Source organism: Panthera leo, chromosome C1 (genome assembly GCF_018350215.1).
Source record: "Panthera leo isolate Ple1 chromosome C1, P.leo_Ple1_pat1.1, whole genome shotgun sequence".
In the NCBI taxonomy this organism is placed as follows: domain Eukaryota; kingdom Metazoa; phylum Chordata; class Mammalia; order Carnivora; family Felidae; genus Panthera; species Panthera leo.
In genome coordinates, this window is record NC_056686.1 from 2,230,714 (window position 1) to 2,254,368 (window position 23,655).

The following is a 23,655-nucleotide window of genomic DNA, read 5'->3' on the forward strand; positions in this document are numbered from 1 at the left end:
CATCAAGGAGGATGATGTACATCAAAGCACATTCATTGTAAAATGCCAAGTGTATTGAGTTGCTAGTGTATAGGATTACCACGAATACTTTCTACGAATTACATAAGTTGATATTCTAATACCAAATCGAGTGGCTATTTTAACGTTGAAAGTATATTAAAACAATAAAGGCTAAAAGACCTCCACAGGTTGTTTTTTTTTTAATTAAAAAAAATTATTTTTAATGTTTATTTATTTTTGAAGGGGAGAGAGAGACAAAGTGCGAGTGGGGGAACGGCAGAGAGAGAGGGAGACACAGACTCTGAAGCAGACTCCAGGCTCTGAGCTGTCAGCACAGAGCCTGACATGGGGCTCGAACCCACGGACCGTGAGATCATGACCTGAGCCAAAGTTGGACGCGTAACCGACTGAGCCCCCCAGGCGCCCCAAAACCTCCACAGGTTTAACACAGCCTCGTGTTGAAGTGCTTCCTCACAGTCAAGTGTGGGGGCCCATCCACACGATCTTGGTAAACTAGACAACGAACTCAAATTCTACATTGACGTAGCTCAGTCTGTCTGGATCAGTGATTCCCTGAAGGGGGAGGAGTCCCCTTCCCACATCCTCCCTTTCTTGAGGATCACTACCGGAATGAAGTGAGGGGAACTGCAGGTTCACACACACGAGATGGGGAGGAGAAAGTATCAGTCTTCTAGTTTATGGTCAAGCATGGCTGCAATGGACCAAGTAATGTCTCAGAGCTCGCTTCCAAGTCACTGGCTGAATATAAAACTTTGATGTGGTGGAACGTTTCCATTCCTCTTGGAGGGGGCAGGGAGTGTTGAAAGTATCTGTGCTAATTAAGAGTCTGCTGCGGACACTGTTGATTTCCACTACATTAATCATGCCCAAAATAAAACAAAACTGAAAAAGAGAAAAGAAAAAGAAAGATGGGAAGGGAGGGAGGAAGATGAGAGTTATTTGCTTGGAGCTTGACTACATGCAACATTTCATCACATCCCCAATTTCTCCCAGGGGGTTGATTTATCTTGCAAACTTTAGTGGGTTTATCTAGAAGAGTGTCCTCTAACAGAAACGGTGCAAATCACACGGGTAATTTTAAATTTCCTTTTTTTGTTTTGAGTTTATTTATTTCGAGAGACAGAGAGAGGGAGTGTGTGCGTGCACACAAGGGAGGGGCAGAGAGAGAGGTGAGAGGGAAATCCCAAGCAGGCTCTTCACTGTCAGTGTGGAACCTCACTCGGGGCTCGATCACACAAACTGCGAGATCATGACCTGAGCCAAAACCAAGAGTCAGACGCTTAACCGACTGAGCCACCCAGATGCCCCAAGTTTTCTAATGGACACAGTAAAAAACTGTGAAAAGAATGACGTCGATTTTAAACTGAACATGGCCACAATAGTATCACTTCACTGTGGAAATGACTCTCTTCCTCACGTGAAGCCTCTGAACTCCAGTGTCCAGTTAACCCGCGCAGCCCCTCGCGCTTGGGTGCCCAGGCCCCCAGCGTGCAACGTCCGTGTGCGGCAGCGGCTCCCGATGGGACAGCGTGGCTCGGAACGGCCTACCGCCCTTCCGCAAAAGTTACCATCTTAGAGAAAGACTTGAAATGTCTTTGCCAAGGGGTGCGGGCCCACGCAATGCCACCAGGAGGCGGGGGGCGGTCAAGGGGAGGGCCCGCGTCTCACCTGATTATATATGTTGTACTTGTTGAGGTGGTTTTCGTGAAAGGTCAGCTTGAGAAACTGTCCCACCGCGTCCACGTAGACGGACTTCAGCTCCCGGGCCCTGCAGCCCGTCTTCTCGTTGTCACAGAGAGAGACATAGCTGAAAGAGAGCACACGCCAGAGTCATGTTGACGGGGACTCTCCTGCGCAGCAGAAGTGGCCGCTGCCACCACTGAACTCCACAGGGTTAAATACAAGTTAAGTCTAGAGTGGAAAGACCTGGGGAAAAAGCTCAGAAGTTTCACTCTAACCAGGCTTCTTAAAACAAGTTCTAGATCTGAGGCAGAGACGAGCTCCATGGATGAAAACGACAGCCCTGCTTACAGAGCATATTCTACGTGGGGCGGCTGCTCAGACACCATGTCCCCCAGCACCAAAGACAAGTCTCTGACACAGGACCAACCGCAGAGGGCGATCCGTTGGTTTGCGCTGCACTGAGACAGGGAGTCGGGTTGACAGTTCCCACCAGACCTTTCCAGGTCACGCTCACCCGAGCCTTCGAAAGCGCTCTGCCTGGTAGGGCACGAAGTACTCGGGCAGGCTCTCGCTGACGTAGAACTCCACTTTGCTGGGGATCATGTACTGGTGGGCGAGCAGCTGCAGCTTTCTTATTCGACACCTCTCCACCATCTGAAGAACGATCTCTTGCGGAAACTGGCAAAATCTGAAAGCAAACCATTGTTTTTTCCACACGGTCACGGCCGCGGTTTCCAGCCATGTGCGTGGCGCTCCCCACGTAGCAAGGCGGTCCGGGTGCTGACGGGAGGGCCCCACGCGGCACGGCTGCCCCCTCCAGCCTCCAGCTTCGCAAGGAGGGGCTGAGGCTCTAGGTCACACCCGACCTGCGTGAGTCAGACTTTTCACGGCGGAAAAGCGTCCAAAATGAAACCTGAGGTTTACCACGAGATCAATACTTCCGTCTTAAGAGGCTGTTCTAGTGGGCAAGCAGGGCTGAAGGGTTTTCCCCAGGAACCCAGATGCTTCAGGAAAACCACGTGCTTGGCGAATCCCGAGCGAAGGGTGCTGGGCGAGAATCAACACTGAGCGAGTGCCACGCGTGCCTGGCGGTCCGCAGAAGCCTGTGACTGGCCACTGCGGAGCTTCTAATTTTGCTTAGTACGTGACACAGCGCGTTAAGAACCTACACTGGAGGTCAGAGAACCGCAGCGTCAGCACAGCCCTCACGCTGCATGATCTGATCACGATGAACAACAGAGCACAGCGTTTGGGCAGTAGACGCCGCGTCCGCTGAGCTGGCACGCCCCGGCTCACAATGGTGGGGCATCCAGGGCCCCGGGAGGGGGACGCACCCAAGGAGGGGACAGGTGGAAGGCGCTCGGCGGCCTACAGGGTGTGCTCACTCCTGCCCCCTGGTCGTGCTCCCTGGCCCTCCTCTGCCACCTCTCCAGGCGCCTCCCTCTCCACCGAGAAGACAAGAACCTCAGATGGGGCTGCTCACTCCCCGAATGGGGTGGTGTCCCTGCCGGTGCCCCCCCACCCCCAGCCTCCTGAACAGTGCTAGAGCCAGCCTGCCCCCGAAACTTCCAGCAACACACAGACGCACTCTTAAGACCCGCCCCCCCCATCCTAAGAAACCCCTCCTGTGACCGCACCGGGGCCTGGCTGCCAATGTCACGCAGGAGCTGTCTGTGGCCACCAGCTCAGCTCTTCACGCACCCTCCCCAGTCCCTCCAGGGCATATGCTGCCACAGCCAACTCTGGCCAAGGCCATGTGCAGTGGACTTCCCAGTCCTGCTCTGTTCAGTCCGCAGCTCCTGGCCTCCTCCTACCTTAGGGCGCCCTCCCCTGGGCTGGGTTCCAGGCTCCTTCCTCTCCCCACACTCACCATAGGGTGGCTATCTGACCACGGCTTTAGAAACCTCCTGCGTCAAGGAGCCCCAACTAAACGTTGCCCGGGTCCAAGCCTCCGATCTAGCTGTGACCTGACGTTTCCACGCAGACACCCATAGATGTTATTAGATGTGACAGACAAAAACTCCTGACCCCTGCCACCTTCCCCCATCCCGTGCAGCCAGTCTCCCGGTCCCCTGCTTTGCCAGCTGGGGCCCTCCTCCCCATCCGCCGTGGCCTCCCTCCCTCCCCACTGCTGCATAACGAGTGCCTGCTTCCCAGCAGCACACAGAAAAGAGGAAGGGAAGAGTGCACAAAGGAACACCAGGCTGAATGCAGGAGAATGTGCTCAGCCTCTAAGTCCAGCTCTAGCTCCAAGGGACGTGCAGGGGTGACGGGGCGGGTGAGCACAGATCTGATGGACTTTCGCCCCGGAGGCACAGTCACCAGAAATCTGCCAGCACTAAGGTTTTGAGGTTTCAAAGATGAAAAGCTCGTAAGAGAGATGGCTCTGGGGCAGAAGGCAGCTAGTGAACACCAGGAACCAGGAACCCAGCAGAAGGCAGCTAGTAAACACCGGGAACCAGGAACCCAGCAGCTTGTGACTCGAACACTCCTCAGTCGCTCACGGTGGTCAAGTGTGGCTTTAGACGTTTAAGATAGTTACTATTTTCAAATGCTAAGCACATACGTCATACTCGGTGGTGAGGTCATTCTGGGCACAAGGACACTCTGAAAATCCTATAGTATATTTAAAAAAAAAAAAAAAACCTCCAAAATTATTTAAAGAAAAATAAGACACCAGACAAAATCAGAAGTTCTAGGCTTTTTAAAATCCTTCAAAAACCAGCCCGTGACTCAGTTGTTCAAATGCAGCTTATAGAGTTTGTGCACGCATCAAAGCTGTCGTTGAGGGACACTGAAGAGGCCACAACGGGACGGTGGGAAGCGTGAGAGGCGTGGCCACCGGGGAGGGGTGGGGCGCACTGGGGAGCTGGCTCCACAGGCAGGAAGCCTGTCAGGCACTTGCGTGATGGGACTCCTATGGTTTCACGTTTGGGGAAGACTGACGACCTCTACGGAAAAGACTTAGTTTCAGAAAAATACCAACTCGTATAATGTTACTCAAGCAACGGACAGTTTAAAAGGTGTACAAATATTCGAGACGATCAATTGAAAGAGACGTTCTTGGTTAAAGTTTGGGGCTAACAAAACCTTACCCACAGGAGCTCGGCTGTGAAAGCAGGGACCTACAGACACCCAAGCCGGCACGGGGCACAGTGAGGATGCGAGGCCCGGCGGACAGTCAGGGGAGACAGTGAAACAACCGTGGCCGGTGAGTTTCCACCCTCTCCCCGTATTTGTACATTTCTGAAGCCAACGTCACTTAATGCTTTGAGGGAAAAAGATCCAACAAACTTTCTTTAAAAACATAGAAAGAGGGAAAACGCCCACTGCATCACTATGCAGACGGCACCGCGGCACGAAGACAGCAGTGTGGTTCTGAGGCCTGAGTTGAAACTTAGCAGAAACTTAGCAGGAAGGGAGCCCGCCGGCCTGCCCTCGCCCCCCCACCCCTGCCCGGCCCACCTCACCTCGGTGACCTCCACCCGCTGACGGTAGGTGCGTGGATCATTAGTTCCCGGGCACTGAAGCCATCTTCGTGTCCAGAGGAGCTGACAACAACGAAGCCAATCTTGTGGGGCATCCTGGGCGCTGGGCTGGTTGTAAGGGCAGGAAAGACTTCTTTAAGAGAAAGGAATTGGTAACGTTTTAGACCACGGAAAGGGTTAGTTCGTGCCTTGCTAACAGACAACATAATTCACAACGTATTCAGAATTTCCCCATCACTTTGAAAGAATCTAGTTTTTTGTTTAGCGTTTTTCACAGGAGCCTCTAATTCTACTTAAGGTATCATTTACCTTGACTTTTCCCAAACACATGTCCTAAAAACATGATCACGTTGTGGGCGGAACTGTGTCCCTCCAAAGATAGGTTGAGGTCCTAACTCCCAGTGCCTGTGAATATGACCTTTTTCGGAAATAGGGTCTTTGCAGATGTAATGAGGTTGGGATGAGGGCGTCCTGGAGCAGGGCGGGCCCAATACAGCAGCACCAGGGTCCATTTAGGAGACACAGACACACACACAGCCAAGGAAAGGGCCAAGCGCCGGGGGCGATATGCCTACAAGCCAACGACCCGACCCGGCAAGTACTGCTGTCACCACCAGAAGCTGGGACCGGCAGGGGCGGTCCTCCCCTTCAGAAAGAGTGTGGCCCTGCCGGCAGCTGGATTTCGAGCCTCTAGCCTCCAAAGTTTTGTTGTCCTAAGCCACCCAGTTTGTGGCACTTTGTTATGGTAAAAACACAGTTCTGCTAAGATACAAATACCAAGTTTTTGTTTTTTGTTAAATCTGAGTTAAGAAAGCAATGTAACCAGCGTGTTAACAAGTTACACAAAAGTAAGAGGAAAAGGGGCAGTTTGGTCAGCAGCATGGTAAGGGCTGACGGCAAGCACACGCCCGCAGAAGGGAGGGCAGGACTCCAGGGAGGCGGGTCGGATGCAGAAGTGGCACCCGGGGCCTGCCGGAGTGACTGACTCGTAGCAGACGCTTAGCCATTGGTCGAACGAATGTTTTATGCCATTTTTTAGTGAACCGTTCACAGCTGAATATCATTTTGAGGGTGGATGTTGCGACGTCCGGTTTTGCCACCCTGTCCCTGTGTGAAGACGGCACCTGACTGCAGTTTCCCCGGCACGCTCCACGTCCCTCCCCGGCAGCTGGTTCAGGGATGGGAACAGGAGAGCAGGACCCACACTGGACCGGCAAGGCTCTCCCCAAGGACTCTGCCGGGGCTACTGGGAGAGAGAAGTATTCTTCCTGCTGGGGCTATGGCCGCAGAATATTTCCCAGGGGCCTACTGGAAGCCTCCTGTGGGGAGGTCCTGCCAGAGAGTGGGCTGACACGGGGCAACAGCCACCTTGGGAACCCTGAGGTTCAGCCACATTTAAAGCCCAAACTACTCATAAGCTTCGGGTTATTTTCGAGTCGTTGAGCCAATCAAATTCCTCTTCAGTAAGCCAATCTGAACTACCTTTAAGTATCTGCAACCAGAAGAATCCTCACTAACATAGATAATAAAGAATTCTCCAGAAAGTTCTCTGGGATAGGACATACTGTCAATTGAAATTCTGAATGGGACGTGACATATAAACATATCCCACATGAAATTTTGCTTTTTTTTTTTTTTTAAATGTTTTATTTATTTTTGAGACAGAGAGAGACAGAGCATGAACGGGGCAGGGGCAGGGGCAGGGGCAGAGAGAGAGGGAGACACAGAATCGGAAGCAGGCTCCAGGCTCCGAGCCATCAGCCCAGAGCCCGACGCGGGGCTCGAACTCACGGACCGCGAGATCGTGACCTGAGCGGAAGTCGGACGCTTAACTGACTGAGCCACCCAGGCGCCCCGAAATTTTGCTTATTTTAATGTGCTTGGTGCATGATCTAGATCTTTCTTTTACTTTCATTCTGAACCTGAAAAGGCCCACATGCATAAATTACTGGCTGGTACTTGCTAACGTTTCTTGGGCTGTGGGAACAAAGGCATCCCAAATAGAAAAATAAACCATCATTAGGGAGCCCAGTTATTTCTGATGCAAGCTCACTGCAGGATGTCACAGTGCGGAGGAAAGCTGAAGCTCGCCCAGAAGGTAATGAAAGGCAGGGATTATATTTGGGGTGTGCCTGCAGGGGTGTGGGTGGAGCCCCACCTCTGGCCTCACCAGGGCAGGGATTCGTCCTCTGCAGGGGCTCTCGGCCTGCACTCACTCCCCACGCCCCGTCCATCCTGCAGATGGCTGACTAGGACTGAATCTCCTCTTCTCCACCCCACTCTTTTCTAGAGGACGACTGTGGCCTGTGGCCAAGTCTCCCTGTCCGGAGCACTCCTCCCTCCCCCAACTATCCTGTGCTTCTCCTCACGCCCAGCTGGGCTCATCAGTATCTGGGTCTTCACTCAGAGCTCCAGATGTGCTCCCTATCCCGGGTTGAAGGGTCATCTGTGTCCTGACCCAGTCTGCTGTTTGAACCCCCACTTCTTATCATGAATTCTGAAGTCCAGCCGAACTGAAAGTTCTATGTCTCTGCTCTGAATTCCTCAACTCCCTCAATCATCTTTTTAAAAAAAACTTTTTATGTCTCTGAGAGACAGAGAGACAAGAGACCGTGTGTGTGCACGTGCGAATGGGGTGGGACAGAGAGAGAGAGAGACAGAGAGAGAAAGAGAGAGAGGCAGGGAGACAGAGGCTCCGAAGCAGGCTCTGCACTGCACAAGCTGCTCGAGCCGTGAGATCATGACCTGAACCGAAGTCAGACGCTCAACCGCCTGAGCCACCCAGGCGCCCCTAAATCCCTCAATCACCTTCAAGGGCAGGGCCCACGACTTCCTGTTCCACCTTGGAACTGCAGGTATCTACGAGGTACCTTCAGCTGAACGTGATCATGTGGACACTACCTTCGAAGCACTTGCTGTGTGCCAAGGACTGTCCTCAGCCCTAGACACACACTTCCACCTTCGTCACACTGACGTGGGTTTGTGGTCACGCCAACCTCAGGGATAAGGAAGCCGAGACACGGACAGGCTGTTGCTCAAAGTTACACAGGTAGTAAGCTGTGTGGGCAGAATCTGCGTTTAGCCGCTCGGGTTCCGGAGTCTCTGACCTTGAGCAGTCCTCTCTGCTAAGGTGCTAAGACTTAAATGTGAGACTTCCAGAGTCCTAGCGAAGGAGGTGTCCCATACACTACACTGTCTCAGTAAGCCCCAGACAGAGTGCGGGCCTTCAGGACCCAGGTAGGAGGAACGCCTGGCCACTGTGAGGACAACACTACCCCACTGTTTGGAAACGATTCCTTTCTGTCCCCCTTCTTCCACGGCCCTTCCACCCTGCACCCTGTGGGACCCTTTGTGGGAACCTTCAAGGGCTGCGTGATACCTGGGGCGTTACTACAGGACGCCACTATCAGCCTCTGTGGACCTCACCACTGACATTCTGGGGAAAATCAAAGCCCCCCGAAATACTCAGCTCCCGGCAAGGAGGACCGTGGCAGCAGCAGCAAGGGCTCTCACCTCGGCCTTGCGGCACACACTAGCGGCTGCGTGGACGAAGGCAGCTCGGCGGTAGCCTCACCAAGTCTATCAAAACGCAACTTTCCGAGATGTTCTCAGGATCGTTGACCTCCATGAATCAAAGCGAAACAATTCAGCAACTTCCGAACGTTTGGCTACAAGATTAGGAGACAAACCTTGTTTCCATCGTTCTTTTGCGGAAACCTAACTGTTAGGAGGGTGAAGAACGGTTGGCCAGGTAATCTTAAAGGCCGCAAGTGCCGCCGAGCGCACGTCCGAAACCGAAGACGGGTGGGGAGGTGGGGGTGGGGAGCCGCACCGAACCCGTACGGCTGCACGACCGCATTCCTCACTCACTCGGGTCCCCGTCAGCCGTGCGGCCCGAACACGGAGGTCGCGACGTGCAGAGAATACCCGACGCTAAATGCGACGCCGACGGGAGGCAACCGCAGGCCGGACCCTGGGCTGCGGCGGGCGGAGCGCGGGCAGCGCCCACCCGGGCCCGGGCACCCCGCGCCGTACGCGCTCCCGGGCCCGGCCCCCTGCCCCTGCCCCCAAGCCCCTCGGCCTCCGCCCTCCGGCCCCCGGCCGCGCCCACACCGCCAGGCCCCGCGCGGTGTCGTCGGGACTCCCGGTACCTGTCAGAACGGAAGGCCCGCCCGGACCTCGGCGCCCTCACGGCTCCCAGGGCCCTCCGCCGCCCCTCGGCAGCGGCTTCCGGAGCTCAGGCGGCGCCTCCTCCACCGCCCCGGGCCGGCCCGCACCCCCGAGCCGCAGCGGCGGTGGCCGCCGAGGAGCAGCCCCGGCCGCCTGCGCCCAGCGCCAGGGCCGCGGCCGCCGCTCTCATGACAACCAGACGGGCCGGGCTGGGCCGCGCCTGCGCACAAAACGGGGTCTCCCCGCCTCCACTTCTCCGGGCCTTCTGGGTAATGGAGTCTCGGGGAGGACGGCGCCTGCGCACAGGCGGGGCTGCCGCTCCGCTTCCCCAGGCCTTCTGGGTAATGAAGTCCCCGAAGGACGGCGTCTGCGCGCAAGGCGGGGCTGCACCTCTGCTTCCCCGGGCCTTCTGGGTAATGGAGTTTCCGGGGAGACAGCGCGCGGCCCGGGTCTCGGTCGCAGAGCCCACCGAGCTCCGCATCCCCGCCGCTCAGCTGATCTCTGGGTCCTGGGCGAACAACAGCCTGAGTGGCCGGCCAAGCAGGTGCCGCCGGCGGGGCCGGAGGTCCTGAGGATGTTTACGGTGTTCCGGAAGCCCAAGACGTTCAAGCTGCGGGCTCTGCACGGGACGAAGAAGTTTGGGGTGGCGGGGAGGAGCTACCAGGAGGTGCTGCGGAAGGGGTGCTTCCACTTCCAGGTGCCCGGGGCCGGGGTTCGGGTGCCTTCACTTGCAGGTGCCCGGGGCCGGGGTTCGGGTGCCTTCACTTGCAGGTGCCCCGGGCCGGGGTCCATGGGACCTGGCGCCTCCTCAAACTTCTTCCTGTAGTCACTCAGCCCTTCAGCGGGAGTTTCTGGAGGGTTCTGGCGCAACACCTCCCTCTTCTGACCGTGAAGATTACGGCAGCTCTGGCCTGAGATTCTGGGACTCCCTGTTCCAGTGCCTACCTGCTAACTTGCTGTGTGCTCCAGGGCACAGTCAGTGGGCCTCTCTGGGCCTCAGTTTCCCCTTCCGTGAAATGAAGGAGTTGTGTTCACAGGCCGGCACTGTTGTCGCAGGGATCGCAGCCCTCATTCTCACTGGAGTCTCACCGTATTTGTTGTCTTGACCTGGACCTGGATCAGCGCGGGTTGTGGGTGTGTGTGCGTGTGGGGGCGGGAGCGTCGGGAGTTAGGGTTAGGGTTAGAGTGAGGGTTAGGGTGAAGGACAGTGTTAGGAAACCAGCGGACCGTGTGCCGTTCACACTTCGTCAGCCAGAGGCAATGAGTCATGTTCAGGAAGATGTTCGCTGAGCGGCGTGTCCTGATACCAGTCGGGTGATGTGTCCTCATTGGTGGGGGTGTGTTTATGGGCTTAGTGGAAGCAGTCAGGCATCATTTTCTGAGACGGGCTTGGATTTTAAGTGCCTTTAAGGAGCCCGTTTTGAAAGGATCTGTGTGGCGAATCCTGTGGAGTCGACACCGCTACGTATATATTTTTATGTGACTTGTCATATTTTTGAACGACGTGTAACCCCGGGCACGATTCTTTGAAACATAGTTTTTTTTCTGATTGTGAGGACCGCAGGTGGAAGGGCCTCAGGTTAATGCTCCCAGGCGGCCCGCCCGAGACCGGAGACGTTAGCTTCCTGCCCTACCCTCCCTCTCCACAGCTCCCCATCACCGGTTCCCGCCTGTGCCTCTACGAAGACGGCACTGAGCTCACTGGAGACTACTTCTCGAGTGTCCCTGACAACTCGGAACTCGTGCTTCTCACCTCAGGCCAGACCTGGCAAGGCTGTAAGTGGTGGGGACGTGGGAGAGTGGCGGGGAAGCCGGCCCGGCTTTGGAGGTGCTGAGGGCCTGCTGTGGGGACCAGCCAGGGAAACGGAGAATCTTCTCGCTCTGAGCTCCCCAGGGGGGAGCCCCGAGTCGGGAGCCCGGTTGTCCAGTTGGGTGTTTTAGGTGTCTTTTCTAGGTCATGTGAATTTTATGTTCGTTCTGGGTGTCCTAGTAACTCCAGAGGGCAGAAGGGAGGGATCTAGGGGTTGGGCCCTGCACAGGTTTGTGGGTAAGGCGGAGCCAGAGAGAGACGCCATCCTGTGTCGTCGGGCCGTGCGAAGGGAGCGGTGGTGGCTCAGGTTGTGCTCTGTCTGCTCTGTTGGTGTTTGCTGATGTGCTGTCACGTTGGGGGCCCATCAGAGGCATCGCTTCCAGGCGTGATTCTTTAGGGGCATCCGGATTTAAGAACCAGCTCGATGACAAGTTGCACATTGGAGCTGTAGGCCAGGGGCAGAGCGAGTGTGCGTTCCTGGCTCTTGCGCAAAGTGGCTTACTTTTCAGGAGATGCTTCTGGTGCTCCAGGAAGTGGGAGCCCCGAAGACAGAGATATCTGCCTCTTCGGCCGAAGGGACAGAAAGGGGCCCTAGAGTGGTGTACGTGTGGCTTTGCCCTGCGGTTGGGACTCCGCTGTTAGCAGTCACATCTAGTGTCTGCCCCAAGGTGGCAAGCGCTCTATCTCTTTGGGGCCTTGTCCTTCTAGAGGGGCAGCCAGAAAGCAGAGTCACTGTGATGCCTCCTGGGACGGCCCCTTGCAGGAGGTGGGGACTGGGCAGGACAGGGCTGAGAGCCTGCCTGGCTTTTCCTTTTCTTTCCCATTTCGTGGTAGCGAAATGAACAGACTAAGAAACACGGACTTGTTCAAGTGTGTGAATCACGAGGGATTGGGATCGCATCTCAATATTTTTTTTTAAGTTTATTTATTTATTTTGAGAGAGAGAGAGAAAGAGCACAAGTAGGGGATGCAGAGAGCAGGGAAGTGTGAGAATCCCAAGCAAGTTCCACACTGCCAGTGCAGAGCCCGACGTGAGGCTCGAACCCATGAACTGTGAGATCATGACCTGAGCCGTAATCAAGAGTTGGCCATTTAACCAACTGAGCCCCCCAGGGCGCCCCACATTGTTGTTGTTGTTTTTAAAGAAACGGGCTGTTTTCCAGAGTGGGAACACCTGTCCCACGGCCTCCGCAGCCTCCCCCACTTCTGGCTTCGCCACTCTTCTATTTTAGCCATTCTGCTGGGCGTGCAAGGTGTCTCTGTGTGGACGGCTTTGTGTTCCTGCTGGTAGTGCGGTTGACCATCTTTCCCTGGGCTAGCGGGCTGTCCACCCGTCCTCGCCCAGAAGGCGTGTCTTTGTCCGTTTGTATCTTGTCCATTTTCTAATTGGAGTTTTAACTGTTGAGTTTCGGGTTTTTCTCAGAACACGTACTGGATGTGAGTCTTGGTAGACGCGTGGCTTCTAGGGACTTCCTCCTGCTCTGTAGCTTGTCTTTGCGTCCCCAGAACAGGCTCTTTCACAGAACAAGTTTTCCATTTCGATGAAGCCCACATTGCCCGTGCTTTCCTTTTGTGCTCATGCTCTGCGCGTGAAGACTGGAAACTTCTCGCCAAGCCCTGGGCCCGGAAGCGTTTCCCTCCTGCCTTTCTCGTCAGTGGATATGATCATGTGACTCTTTTTCTTTAGCCCATGAAGGGTGGGTTTATACTGGTTGATTTTTGAGCACTGAACAGCCTCTCGTCCCCAGAACGACCCGCTGGGCCGTGGGAGCATCGTTCTTTCTGTGGGTTGCCGTTTCTGTTGGCCAAGGTGTCACGAAGGGTCACGGTAGACCGTGGTTCCACTGGGTTCTAAGCGCTGGCTGGGCTGCAGTCAGGTGGGTGTGGGAGGCTCCAGGAGGGAGGTCCAGAAGGAGGCCCAGAGACGTGGGAGGTTTCGTTTGGGGAAGAGAAGGGCAGCGACCCACCGGCTGTCGTGCCTCCACATCCGGCCCCTCCCCACGCTGAGGGGTGGGCAGCCAGGCCCAGGGGAAGGGCTAGCTGGCATCCGGGCAAGCCCGGGGCCCCGGACGCCCCTGAGGTCCGGCAGGTCCAGCAGCGTGGTGATGCTGGGCGTGCGGAGACCCCTTCCTCACCGCAGCGCTCAAAGGACCGCCGGCTTTTCTGTCTGTGACTCTTCTGGTGGCAGATGTGAGTGACATCCATCACTTCCTCCACGCGTTCCACAAGCCACAGGCGGGGCTCATCCAGGCTGCCCGGCAGCTGCTCTCCGGGGAGCAGGCCCCGCTGCGGCAGAAGCTGCTGGCCGACCTCCTGCACACCGTCAGCGAGAACACCGAGGCCGAGACCAGGGCCGAGGATCCGCCGTGGTTTGAAGGTACTCTGGGGCCCGGAGCAGGGGTGGGACTTGCTGGGAGCTGGCCACGCAGGGGACACCAGGTCCCACCGCAGTCCCTGGGCGGGGGGCCTGCCTGGCTTCTGTGTGCTAGAGGCCCCGGGACTGGCCTCCTTACTCCTCTGTCAGCTGTGGGAAAGCGTACGTGACGTAATGTGTTCCGTCTGAATCATTCTAAGCGTACGGTCTAGGGTCGAGCACGTTCTCTGTGGCGTGCAGCCACCACCAGCATCCGTCTCCAGAACCTTCTCACGTTCCTCAACGGCAGCCGTCCTTAGGTCCCCTCCCAGCCCCCACCCTCCACCCGGTCTGGATCTGACTCCCCTCGGGGCCTCCCCCGGGGGATCACACAGGACTCGGCCTCCGGAGCCTGGCCTGCTCCACGAGACACAGTGCCCTCGGGTGCAGGCGTGCTGCAGGCTCTCCCTCCTTCAGGCTGGATCTCGTTCTGTGGCGTGGCCGGACCGCGTTTTGCTTGTCTGTCACCCGGCCGTGGACCCTTGGGCGTGTCCACCTCGGGGCGTGGCCTTCAGGCCCGCCGGAGCCGCCCTTGGACTGCGGGAGAGGGGGTTCGGGTGCCTGGAGCCGAAGCCCCTCTGTGGTGTCTAGATGCCCACGATGCAGGTGGGCCAGAGAACCCTCTCCAGGCAGAGGGCAGGAGCCCGCGGGCGGGACACGATCAGCACTTTCTCAGACGAGGCGGGTGGCGCTCGCAGCCCTGCCGCCCGGGAGAGGATGGCCGTGGACTCCAGGGGGGTCTCGTCTTCTCTTGCTCCTGGCAGGTCTGGAGTCTCGATTCAAGAATAAGTCTGGCTACCTGAGGTACAGCTGCGAGAGCCGGATCCGGAGCTACCTGAGAGAGGTGGGTGTGCGGTGGCGGGCACGGGGGCGAGGAGAGACGAGGCGTGGAGACGGTGCCCGGAGCTACGCGCCTCTGCAGGCGGACGGCCCCGCCGGGGCCCAGCTCGCGGTGTCCCTGGGGTGCAGCTAGCGGCCGGTCCCCGCACTCCGCACGGTGCTGGCGTCTGCCCCGAGCTGGCGCCCTGTGGGGTTGTTGGGGCCCCACCTGGGGCCTTGGCCCCCTTTCTTTTTGCGCTGGAGTCTCAGTGTGGGTTTTGAATAGAACCGACCTGTGAACGTCATCACCCGTCAGGTGGTTGGATTTTGACGTGAACTTGTCTTCATCCAGCACTGGCTGTGACGGACGCCCACGTGGGTGGGTCCTGGCCTCTTTCCCCACGAGGACACTTCTGTCTCCAGGCTGTGGCCCTGGGTGGGGGGCCTGACCTCCGAGAACTGGGAAGGGCCGAGCTGCATCTGCTTTTGGGGTGCTCCGAGCCGTTGTGGGCGTGAGCTCTGACTCCACGGGCCCAGGAAGGAGATGACATCCTTCGCCCCCCTGGGAGATCCGAGAAGCGAACACAGATGGAGATTTAAAGCTTCGGTGCTCCCACTGGACGTGGCTGTCCGTCCCCAGAGAAATCTGTGCCCGATGTGGCCTCTGTCCTGCTGCCCCCTCAGCGAAGAAGCAGAGCCCATGGACAGATTGGCGGCACGGAGGGCAGAGCTGGAGCGGTATCCCGTCCCGCTCAGAGGAAAATTTGGTCCCGTGGCACTCGCCTTTTGCCGTGAGGGTGGGGGTCTGTGCAGCTGCCTTCCGACCTCATATGATGGGACAGAGGTGGGGTGCGTTCCCCGGGCGCTGACTTCTGTAAGGATGAAACATGTAAGAGGTCAGCTCTTCAGAGTGGACGGGAGTCCAGGCCAAGATCCCGTGACCCCTGCGCCGGGCCCTCCATGCAGGGGTGAGGCTGGGTGCTCCCTGCAGAGGCGTGTTGGGGGCGGGGGCTGCCCCTGTGCTCGTGTGCTTGGAAGGCAGTCCCGAGGCCGTCTTGCCCTCTGACTTTGCAGACGTTCTTTCTGCCCCGCCCACCCCCCCCACCTGCACGCCTGCCCGCGTTTCTTGGACCGTAGATCGCAGGGTCTATGGTGCAGGACGATGCATGGCCCGTGCTCCACTGAGAAGGAAAGCTCAGGACCGCGGTGTGGAGGCCCCTGTGGTCCGGCCCGGCTCCCCCACCTTTTTTGTCCTCCCACCTCCGCTCCACCCTGGCCACCCTTGCCTGCCCCCTGCTGCTGCCGAGAGCGTGCTTCCTGCCCTGGCCGCCCCGGCCTGTCTCTCAGGCTGTGACCCCCTTGGCGCCACACAGACCCTGCCGGGCCCTCTGTGCCCTGTTAATGTGTCTGCTGTCCTGTTGCTCGCACTCGACCAGGAGCCCCGTGGGGAGGAGGGGGGTCTTTCTCTGCCTCCCCTGGGTGCTCAGCGTCTGGCTGCATTGTTGTGAGCCTCCCTCCAGCTTGAGTGGGCAGCGTGGGTGGCGGGCGGGTGACGTTCCTCACCTGCCCGCCTCCTCTCGGGTTTCTTCCCACGTGGCAGCGGCGAGCGCCAGGGAGACGGGGCCAGGACTCCCGGAGCTTGAGTCTGTTACGTGGCCGACCCCGACCCCGGCTGCACGTCACGGGCCCAGAGAAGCTGGCCGGGCTTGGCTGGCCAGGGACCGTGTGAACTCAGGGCACTGGGACCCCAGGCGGCAGGGTCCCCGAGGGCCGTGGCACCGAGTGGACTCGGAGTCCCCCGACCGCGCCAGCCTTCAGCGATGTCCCTTGGCGTCTTCAAGGTGAGCGCTTCTGCCTCCACGGTGGGCGCGGAGGCTCAGGAGGAGTACGTCCGGATTGTTGGCCTCATGTGCCGGAAGCTCAGGGCGGAGCAGTACCACAGCAGCTACTTCGACAGAGGAGCCGAGGCGGACAGCCGGCTCTGCACACCCGAAGGCTGGTTCTCCTGCCAGGTGAGCGGGGGGCCGGGGCCGGGGCAGCCCTCCGGGCATCAGCTCAGCTCGTGGTTCTCTGGCTTCAGTGGCCCTGGAACCCCCGGACGGTGCCGGGAAAGACCCCCCCGCCTCCCGGCCCCCAGCTGCTCCTCACAGGTCTTCTGCCCGCTTCCCGGGCGGTGCTGCTGCCGCGGGCCGGGGCCCTCCTTCGAGAAACACCAGTGGCAGGGAGTACGCGGGGCACTGGGGACGGAGGGCGCCACTTGGCCCCCTCGGGAGAAGGGTGGTGGGCAGAGGAGAGGACGGTTTCGGAGCTTCTGAAACGTGGTGTGTCCCCGGGCAGCCACCTAGGTGACGGCTCAGAGATCAGGACTGGTGGCCAGATGTGACCCCTCGGGCGTTAGTGTGGCCTGACTCCACTCCCTGGCGGGGTGTGGTGGCAGCAGCTGGGAGCAGTGTCCTGGGCCTCCTCCCGGACACTCAGATAAATGACAGAGATACCGCTTCCCAACAAGTGCTACCACCTCTGGGGACCAGGGTCACAGTCTGGAGGCTTGGGGCCGGCGACCTTTGCAAGGACGGCAGGGGCTGTTCCACTGCCCATGCTTCCTTCCCGGCCTCCTGGACCCCATGCATTTCCAGTAAAATGCCCTGTCCCCACTGGTGGCTTTTCTAGTGCCACTGAGGGTACGGAGCAGGCCCTGGAGGCGGGTGTGGGACCCAGCAGGTGCTCGGTTGGGAATCTGGCATTCGTAACGAGTGTCTTACTGGGGGTAACGAGGGAAAGGGGGCACCGTTCCAAAGACAGGGTTCCTGATCGCCCCAAGCAGCACACCGTTTACCAGGACTAAGTCCCCTACCGGGGGCTCGTCAGTCAGCTCCTCCCGCTTGCCTGAGACCCGGGGTAAGGCCCTTCGAGGACCCGAGCTTGCTCTCTGTTGCCTAGGGTCCCTTTGACGTGGACAGCTGTGCATCCAAACACTCCATCAACCCCTACGGTAACAGGGAGAGCCGGATCCTCTTTAGTACGTGGAACCTGGACCACATGTGAGTACGGGTTCCGCAGAGGTCAGGAGTGCTTGTTGTTGAGAACTGAGCTCACAGACCCACGGGGCACCTGCGGGGGTCTGTCCCTGCCGTGGCGTCCGTGGCCTGCCTGCCGGCTGCCTCGTGTTTCACGTGCCGAGCTTGTGGGTTGTGGACCCAAAGGTGTCCTGGGTGTGCGTGCGGATGGGTGCAGGTGCCCACTCCTAACCTGCCTGATTAGGTGCCCTCCACGGTGGGGGCCTCCGACAGGAGCTGGTCCAGGTCCTTGTCCATGTGCGTGCGACCTGGTACGTGGCCCCTCGGTCACGTCCGGCTCCACCTGTGGGGCCCAGTGGGTGGCTCTCACCGCATCGCAGTCTGGGGGTGTCCTGCCCCAACCAAGCAGGAGGTGCTCAGAGCGGGGGCTCTGGGTGGTTACTGTGTGCAGGGCATTTCCTGCTTTCACCGGGGTGCGTGGAGGCCGGCAGCAGTGTTCTTCCACGTGGACGAGCTCTTTCTAAAAAAGGCGCACAAGTAAAATTGTGTTATCTTCACAGACTCTTTTCTGGAACGTAATGATGTCCTTGTCTCTGCTTTGTGAAGACAGAGGTCTTCCAGTGCCCTTCAAGTGGCTCTATCACTTTGGGGACAGGTGGCTTTGCACATATGTAGGACATCACAGGGACAGCTGAGGCTCACTTTCCATCCCTCCTGGATGCACCCCTGTCCTCGCCGGGGAACCGCTCTGCTGCCATTTGCGAGCGTCCCTGTGATGCCTGTTTACACAGACCTTTACCCTGTAGTTGTGATTTGAAATGGACGTAAGTGGTGGCGCACGTGGTGACTCTACACCGGGCTTTTCCGTCCCATGTCGTGCTCACGGGGATGCGTCTGTGGGTTTCGTGCACTCGTTTCACCAGGTGCAGAGTGCCTCGCTCTTTCAAGAGAGTATCGTTTGAATATCCGTTTCCATCCCGGTAGGCGCTTCTGGCCGCCCACCTTCCGCTATGACAGAGCCCCTTGGGCTGAGCGCGCACGCGGGACCGACCTGCGTGGCCATGTGGGGGTGGCCCGTGGACTGGCAGCGTCCTCAGCATGTGGGGACTGGTCAGGAATGCAGATTCTCGGGCTCCGCGCACCGTTACCCGGGTGCTGGGGATTGGGGTGCACGTTCAGGTGAGGAGGCTGTCCTGGTGCCCGAGCTGAGGAGCTGCGCTCCCCTCTCGGCAGGGTGCTGGGTCTCACCCCTTCGATGTGCACCGAGCACCCAGAGACGATTGCCGGGTTCTCCAGGTCATCTGTCGGCTACTTTCCGTGCCCCGCTGGGGCGTGGGGACATCGATCTGGGGGCGGTCCCAGCACTCAAGGGGCGGAGCAGGCCAGCCTGGAGCAGAGTGCAGACGAAGCAGCAGAGGCCGGAGCAGGGTTGTCTGACACCCTGGTTTCAGGTGCATTTTCTCTGTCTCAATACAGTACTTCTGTGTTCCGGCAAATCGGCCTGCTTCTCCGCACGCGTCTGACTTCCGGTTTTCTGTGCTATTTCAGGCTCGTTTCTCCCAGGAGGGTCCTGTGGGCACTAAATGTTCTTTGGTCTTGGAAAATGTCCCTCTGGCCTCTACTCCTGCGTGGTCATTTAGCGATACTGAATTCTGGGCGGTGGGTGTCCCACCTTCAGAACTTTGAAGACGTGCCAACACTCTCCCGGCGTCTGCTCGGGAGAATTCTGCCCACAGCCTGTTCTCTGCCTTTTCTACAGACATTTCAGATTTTCCCTTTCTCTTTGAACATAGCGTGTGTGTGGGTTTACATCCTTAAATTCTGACCGGGGCTTGTCTTTGTTCCAAAGACAAGTTTCTCTTTCGTTTTGGAAAACACCTAAGTATTTTTTAGTTACCCCTTCTCGGCTTCTCTCTGTCCGGCTTCTCTGGAGCTCCCGCTGGCCGCACGTTGGACCTTCTCGTCCTGTCTCCCTTGTGCCGTGGGGGTGGTGTCGGGGAGCCCTCCGAGGCCTCTCAGTGGTCTGTTTCAGAGTGCTCTAGCCCAGGTCCTCCGCGGGGGTCCTCTCCCCTTGCGGTGTGCTCCTTGTGGCATCTGTGCTTCTGGATTCAGAGTCCACCCTCAGTGGGGACTGTGTTTTCTGTGCACTGGCTTGTCGTGTCCCCACAGGGTGGTTTTGCATTTGTTTCTGCCGGACACTCACGGAAAGCCAGGGCCTCCCGTGGCTCTGAAACAGAGGAGTATTAATTTCTGGCTTGGGTCCCGTCCCCTGTGGCAGGTGCAGTCGGACTGTGGGTCTGTGTGAACGGTGAGCCGAGGGTCCTGGGTTTCCTGGTGACTGTGGAAATGGTCACGCTGTTGGTGCGCCCGAATCATGCCTCCTGGGGCCTCTACCTGGTGTGTCATCCTCACCCCTCCCGCTGCTGACTGAGGCTCGGCCATGTGGCTCCAGCACACGGGACGCCAGCGGACGCCTGATACGTGCTTGCGCGCTGGGGCTCCTTCTCTTTGAGCGCTGGCGTCAGTGGGGAGGGCCCTGGCCTGGCCTCCTTGAGGGTGAAAGGCGCCATGGGGAGCAAGGCCGCCCCCAGCCAGCCCTCCAGCGTCGCGCAGCCACAGGAGCGGTCGGGGTCAGCGGGCGCCCCCCTGTTCTGGGGCTGGGCAGGCAGCAGTAGGTAGAGGGTAGGGTGGCTTCTCCTCCCTCCCGGAGCCCCGGGCGCCCCTGCCGCTTCCCTTCCGCTTTAATGGCTGGACTGGGGTCTCGGTCCCACCTCCCTGGCCCTCCCCTTGGGCCTCTGTCGGGACCAGAGCCCCAGTGGGCTGCAGGAGGGTGGCTCGCCCCTGCGGATCAAGTGTGGACTTGAGTTCCTGGCAGTGGGGAGCCCTCACCTGCTCAGCTTTGTACCTCTTTTCCCTTTTCTTCACTGTTTCTCCCGTGTTGTAGGGACAGGTGGGCCCAGCATGCTGCAGTGGCCCTCCCGGCCTTGTTTCTGTTCCTCGTGTTTACAAGCTCAGTTCGCAAGCTTTACCTGTCCGTACGCGGGCTTTGAATAGTGTGTAAGCAGAACAGGTTTACACAAAGCAGTATCGCGATTGTCTCCAGTGGACACACACACAAGCACAAGGTCGCGGTCGGGAAGACAGACGTCAGGAGGCCCTATGACTCTCCCCAGGGAGGACAGGGGCTCAGGTTTACTTCTGCGGTTCAGCTGGGGAGGTGCTCCTGTGTCACCACGGAGACGGGTGTCGGTGGGGACGGGTGGCATAGGGCTCCACCCCCTTTCCCTGTGTACTTCCCAGTACTTACAAACACGCGCCGCCAGCCCTCCTCCGTGAGACATTCGAGCTGCTGGCCCTGGGGCCGCATGCCGTGAGGACCGTCCCCCCAGTGCTGCCCCTGCTGACAGCCGCGGCCAGAGGAGGGGTCACTGCCCCACTTCTCCTCGGGCGTGTTTCCAAGTGCGGCTCCTTTTGAAACCTGAACCTCTGGCCACTTGTCCTCCTGTACGCCCCCAAACGTCAGCTCACATTTGGGCCACAATGACCGGGTGAAGCCCTCCAACGTGTCCCCGTGCTGCCATAGCAGGCGACTCGGTAGGGGCCGTGGGACGCCGGCAGCACCCGTGACCCTGTCTCGCCTTGCCCTGCAGAATAGAAAAGAGGCGCACTGTCATCCCCACGCTGGAGGCCGCCGTTGCGGAGCGGGCCGGCAGGGAGGTGTCCTGGGAGTACTTCTACGGCCTGCTTTTCACTGCACACAACCTGAAGCTGGTCCACATCGCCTGCCATAAGAAAACCAGCCACGGGCTCAGCTGTGACCCACGCAGGATCTACAGAGCCCAGACGAAGCCGAAGAGACGGCAGCCGGCCCGCAAGTGCCAGTGATGGGCCACGCGTGGCGCCTCCTCCCCCGGCGGGCACGTCCTCCCATTGGGCACTGTTACTACACTTTTGCCGCTGCAGTGGTTCCTGGAAAAACTTCACAGAGCCCTCCTACAAGTTCTGACCTCGCTACACTTCCGAATCTGTGTTCGCACCTCCGACGGCCCGAGTGCCAGCGGACAGGCTAGCCGTGCCCTGGGGCGCGCGGTTGGCTCAGGAGCCCTCCCGGCCCTGCTGGGCGGCCCCCGCAGAGACGCAGCGTCAGGCCCGACGTGGCCGCGCTGGTCCGAGGCACGGGCATTCTGTGTCAGCTCTCTGCTGGGTCTCTGCTCCCGGGCGGATGTGAGGCTGTATCTGCTGGACTTTTCCGGATGCTCCAAAGAGTGGCGACCCATTCAGGGTGAAATGTTTGTAAAGAACGCGCAGGGACACGCGCTGCTGTATGGTTTATGATGGCAGAAAGCGGGAAACCCTCCGAATGCCTGTCCACAGGTGAGTCCTGCTTGTGGTATCGTGCTGAACCGCGGGAAACCGCTGGCTTTGTAGCTCAGAAGCTGTCAGAGGCCATTAATTTCTGGGTTCGTCTTCCACGTGGACATAAGGCACAGCCACGTGGCAGCTCTGTGTGTTTCATAAGGAAAAGGGAAGCTGTCGAGTGCACAAAGCATCCAGTGGCTTGACCATGCAGAGGACAATCTGTTGGTTTTATAAAAGCCCGTGAGTGTATGTCACATGCACATGTTAGTGTGTACAAGACGGTCAGGAAACACACCGTCAGGACAGCAGTAGTCCTGGGGGACAGGGTGGGTGGGTGGGGGGGTACTGGATTTTAAAGAGCCAATTTTCTAAATCATGTATTTTATAATACTTGAAATTTTTGAAATGATCACTTATTTCATGATCCTTTAAACATTCATTTTTTAAAGTCACACAGATTTTAATATTTGAATTTTTACATTTATTGTATAATCATAAAAAGCAATAAAGATTTTTTAGAAAAAGACTTATCAAAAAAGTTTGCACTCACTGGGAATGATGAAAATGAGGATAAAAATAGGGGTTAGTGATTTTTTTTTTCAAAGGTTTTAATTTATTTCTGAGAGAATGAGCAAGCAAGCGTGAGCAGGGGAGAGGCAGAGAGAGTGAAAGACAGACAGAGAATCCCAGGCAGGCTCTGTGCTGTCAGCACAGAGCCCGATTGAAGGCCTGCACTCACGAGCTGTGAGATGGTGACCTGAGCCAAAATCATTATTCCATTTTCGGAAATTGAGATCTCAGAGCGAGTCGATCCTGTGTGGAACCGTACGAGTGCCACCTCAGCACGTGGTGTTTACCTGGCTGGACCGGGAAGCCCAGACCGTGGGGGAGTCGGGGCCCGTGGAAAGTGTGCCCTGCTGTCCCGGTGGACCCTCCTTCTTCAGCCCAGCAGCAGTGTGACCTCTTTGCAAAACGGGGTCATGGGCTGTCCGTTTTCAACAAAAGAAGGGAGTTAAAACGTAGTGGCTGGGAGTGTTGAGTCTGGTGATCTGTGGGTGCAGGAATGCTGGGTGGTCCGGGCAGGAGGTCCCTCATACCGGCAGGCCCGTTACTTGCTGTGGGCCAGCTCTTTGGTCAGCAAGGCTGCAGAGAGAGGACCTCCAGACCCAGGGCCTGCAGGAGGGAGGGAGGCGGCCAGCAGTCAGCCTCTGATGGCAGCTGAGGGGCAGAGGGAGCTGGCTGGAGAGCGAGGGCAGGGAGGCCCAGGGAGGGAGTCGGCGTGCAGAGCCAGGGGGGAGGGACGAGGTGAAGGGTCCGCAGTGGAGGCCCTTGGACCAGTGTGAGCAAGGCACAAGGGCTCTGGTGAGGCGAGGCCTGGAAAGGGGGCATTTCAACCCCAACACTCTAGGAAGCCCTTGAAGCAATTTAGGAAGGGGCCCCGAGTGCCCATTGCCAGGACAGGCCGGTCTCCAGCCTGCCTGAGGCTCCAGGAACACCCCGCCCTGGGGGTGTCTGTCACCAGCCAGTGGCCTGGGCCGGGCTGGGGTCCAAGTCCGAGGTCCCTCGGGTGGGCATTCCAATCTCGTGTGACCCCAACAAGACCCTGGGCGGCCCCAAGGTCTGGGTGAGCTTCCCGGGTCGGCAGCCCTCACAGGCACTGCCCCACATCTGGCTGGAGAGGGAAGCCAGGTCTCCGCCACCAGCTCGAGGCCTCTGCACTTTGCCCCAAGCGTCCTTCCCGCGATAAACGGGGACTGGGAGTATATCCTTTCCTGAGTCCTAGCAGTTGTGGGGATCGTCCAGCCTGAGGCCCGTGGGAGGTCCCTGTACAGCGGGCGTTTAAGACAGCGTGGAACGCCTCTGCTGCTCAGCCAA

The 23,655-nt window shown here is 58.3% G+C and overlaps 2 protein-coding genes across 5 annotated transcripts in view; one reads left to right on the plus strand and one right to left on the minus strand.

Moving 5' to 3' along the window:
* CEP104 (centrosomal protein 104) overlaps window positions 1-9,532 on the minus strand; it is a 33,552-nt gene extending 24,020 nt beyond the window's left edge. For 2 of the 4 annotated variants that reach the window (XM_042949563.1, XM_042949559.1), the window contains exons 1-5: window positions 9,344-9,532; window positions 8,706-8,860; window positions 5,175-5,325; window positions 2,219-2,392; window positions 1,690-1,828 (exon numbers count right to left, since the gene is read on the minus strand). In XM_042949563.1, coding sequence (XP_042805497.1) covers window positions 1,690-1,828; window positions 2,219-2,392; window positions 5,175-5,287 — 426 coding nt within the window. In that variant the 5' untranslated portion in view covers window positions 5,288-5,325; window positions 8,706-8,860; window positions 9,344-9,532. The remainder of the gene's footprint in view (window positions 1-1,689; window positions 1,829-2,218; window positions 2,393-5,174; window positions 5,326-8,705; window positions 8,861-9,343) is intronic. The other 2 variants (XM_042949560.1, XM_042949562.1) reach the window with 2 other exon arrangements.
* Window positions 9,533-9,786: 254 nt separating this feature from the next.
* DFFB (DNA fragmentation factor subunit beta) lies at window positions 9,787-22,099 on the plus strand. The gene is made up of 7 exons (XM_042949564.1): window positions 9,787-10,059; window positions 11,012-11,138; window positions 13,361-13,549; window positions 14,350-14,429; window positions 16,246-16,416; window positions 17,345-17,445; window positions 21,072-22,099. Exons 1-7 carry the CDS (start codon window positions 9,937-9,939, stop codon window positions 21,304-21,306), a joined length of 1,026 nt encoding a protein of 341 aa, XP_042805498.1. The 5' UTR covers window positions 9,787-9,936; the 3' UTR covers window positions 21,307-22,099.
* Window positions 22,100-23,655: the final 1,556 nt, after the last annotated feature.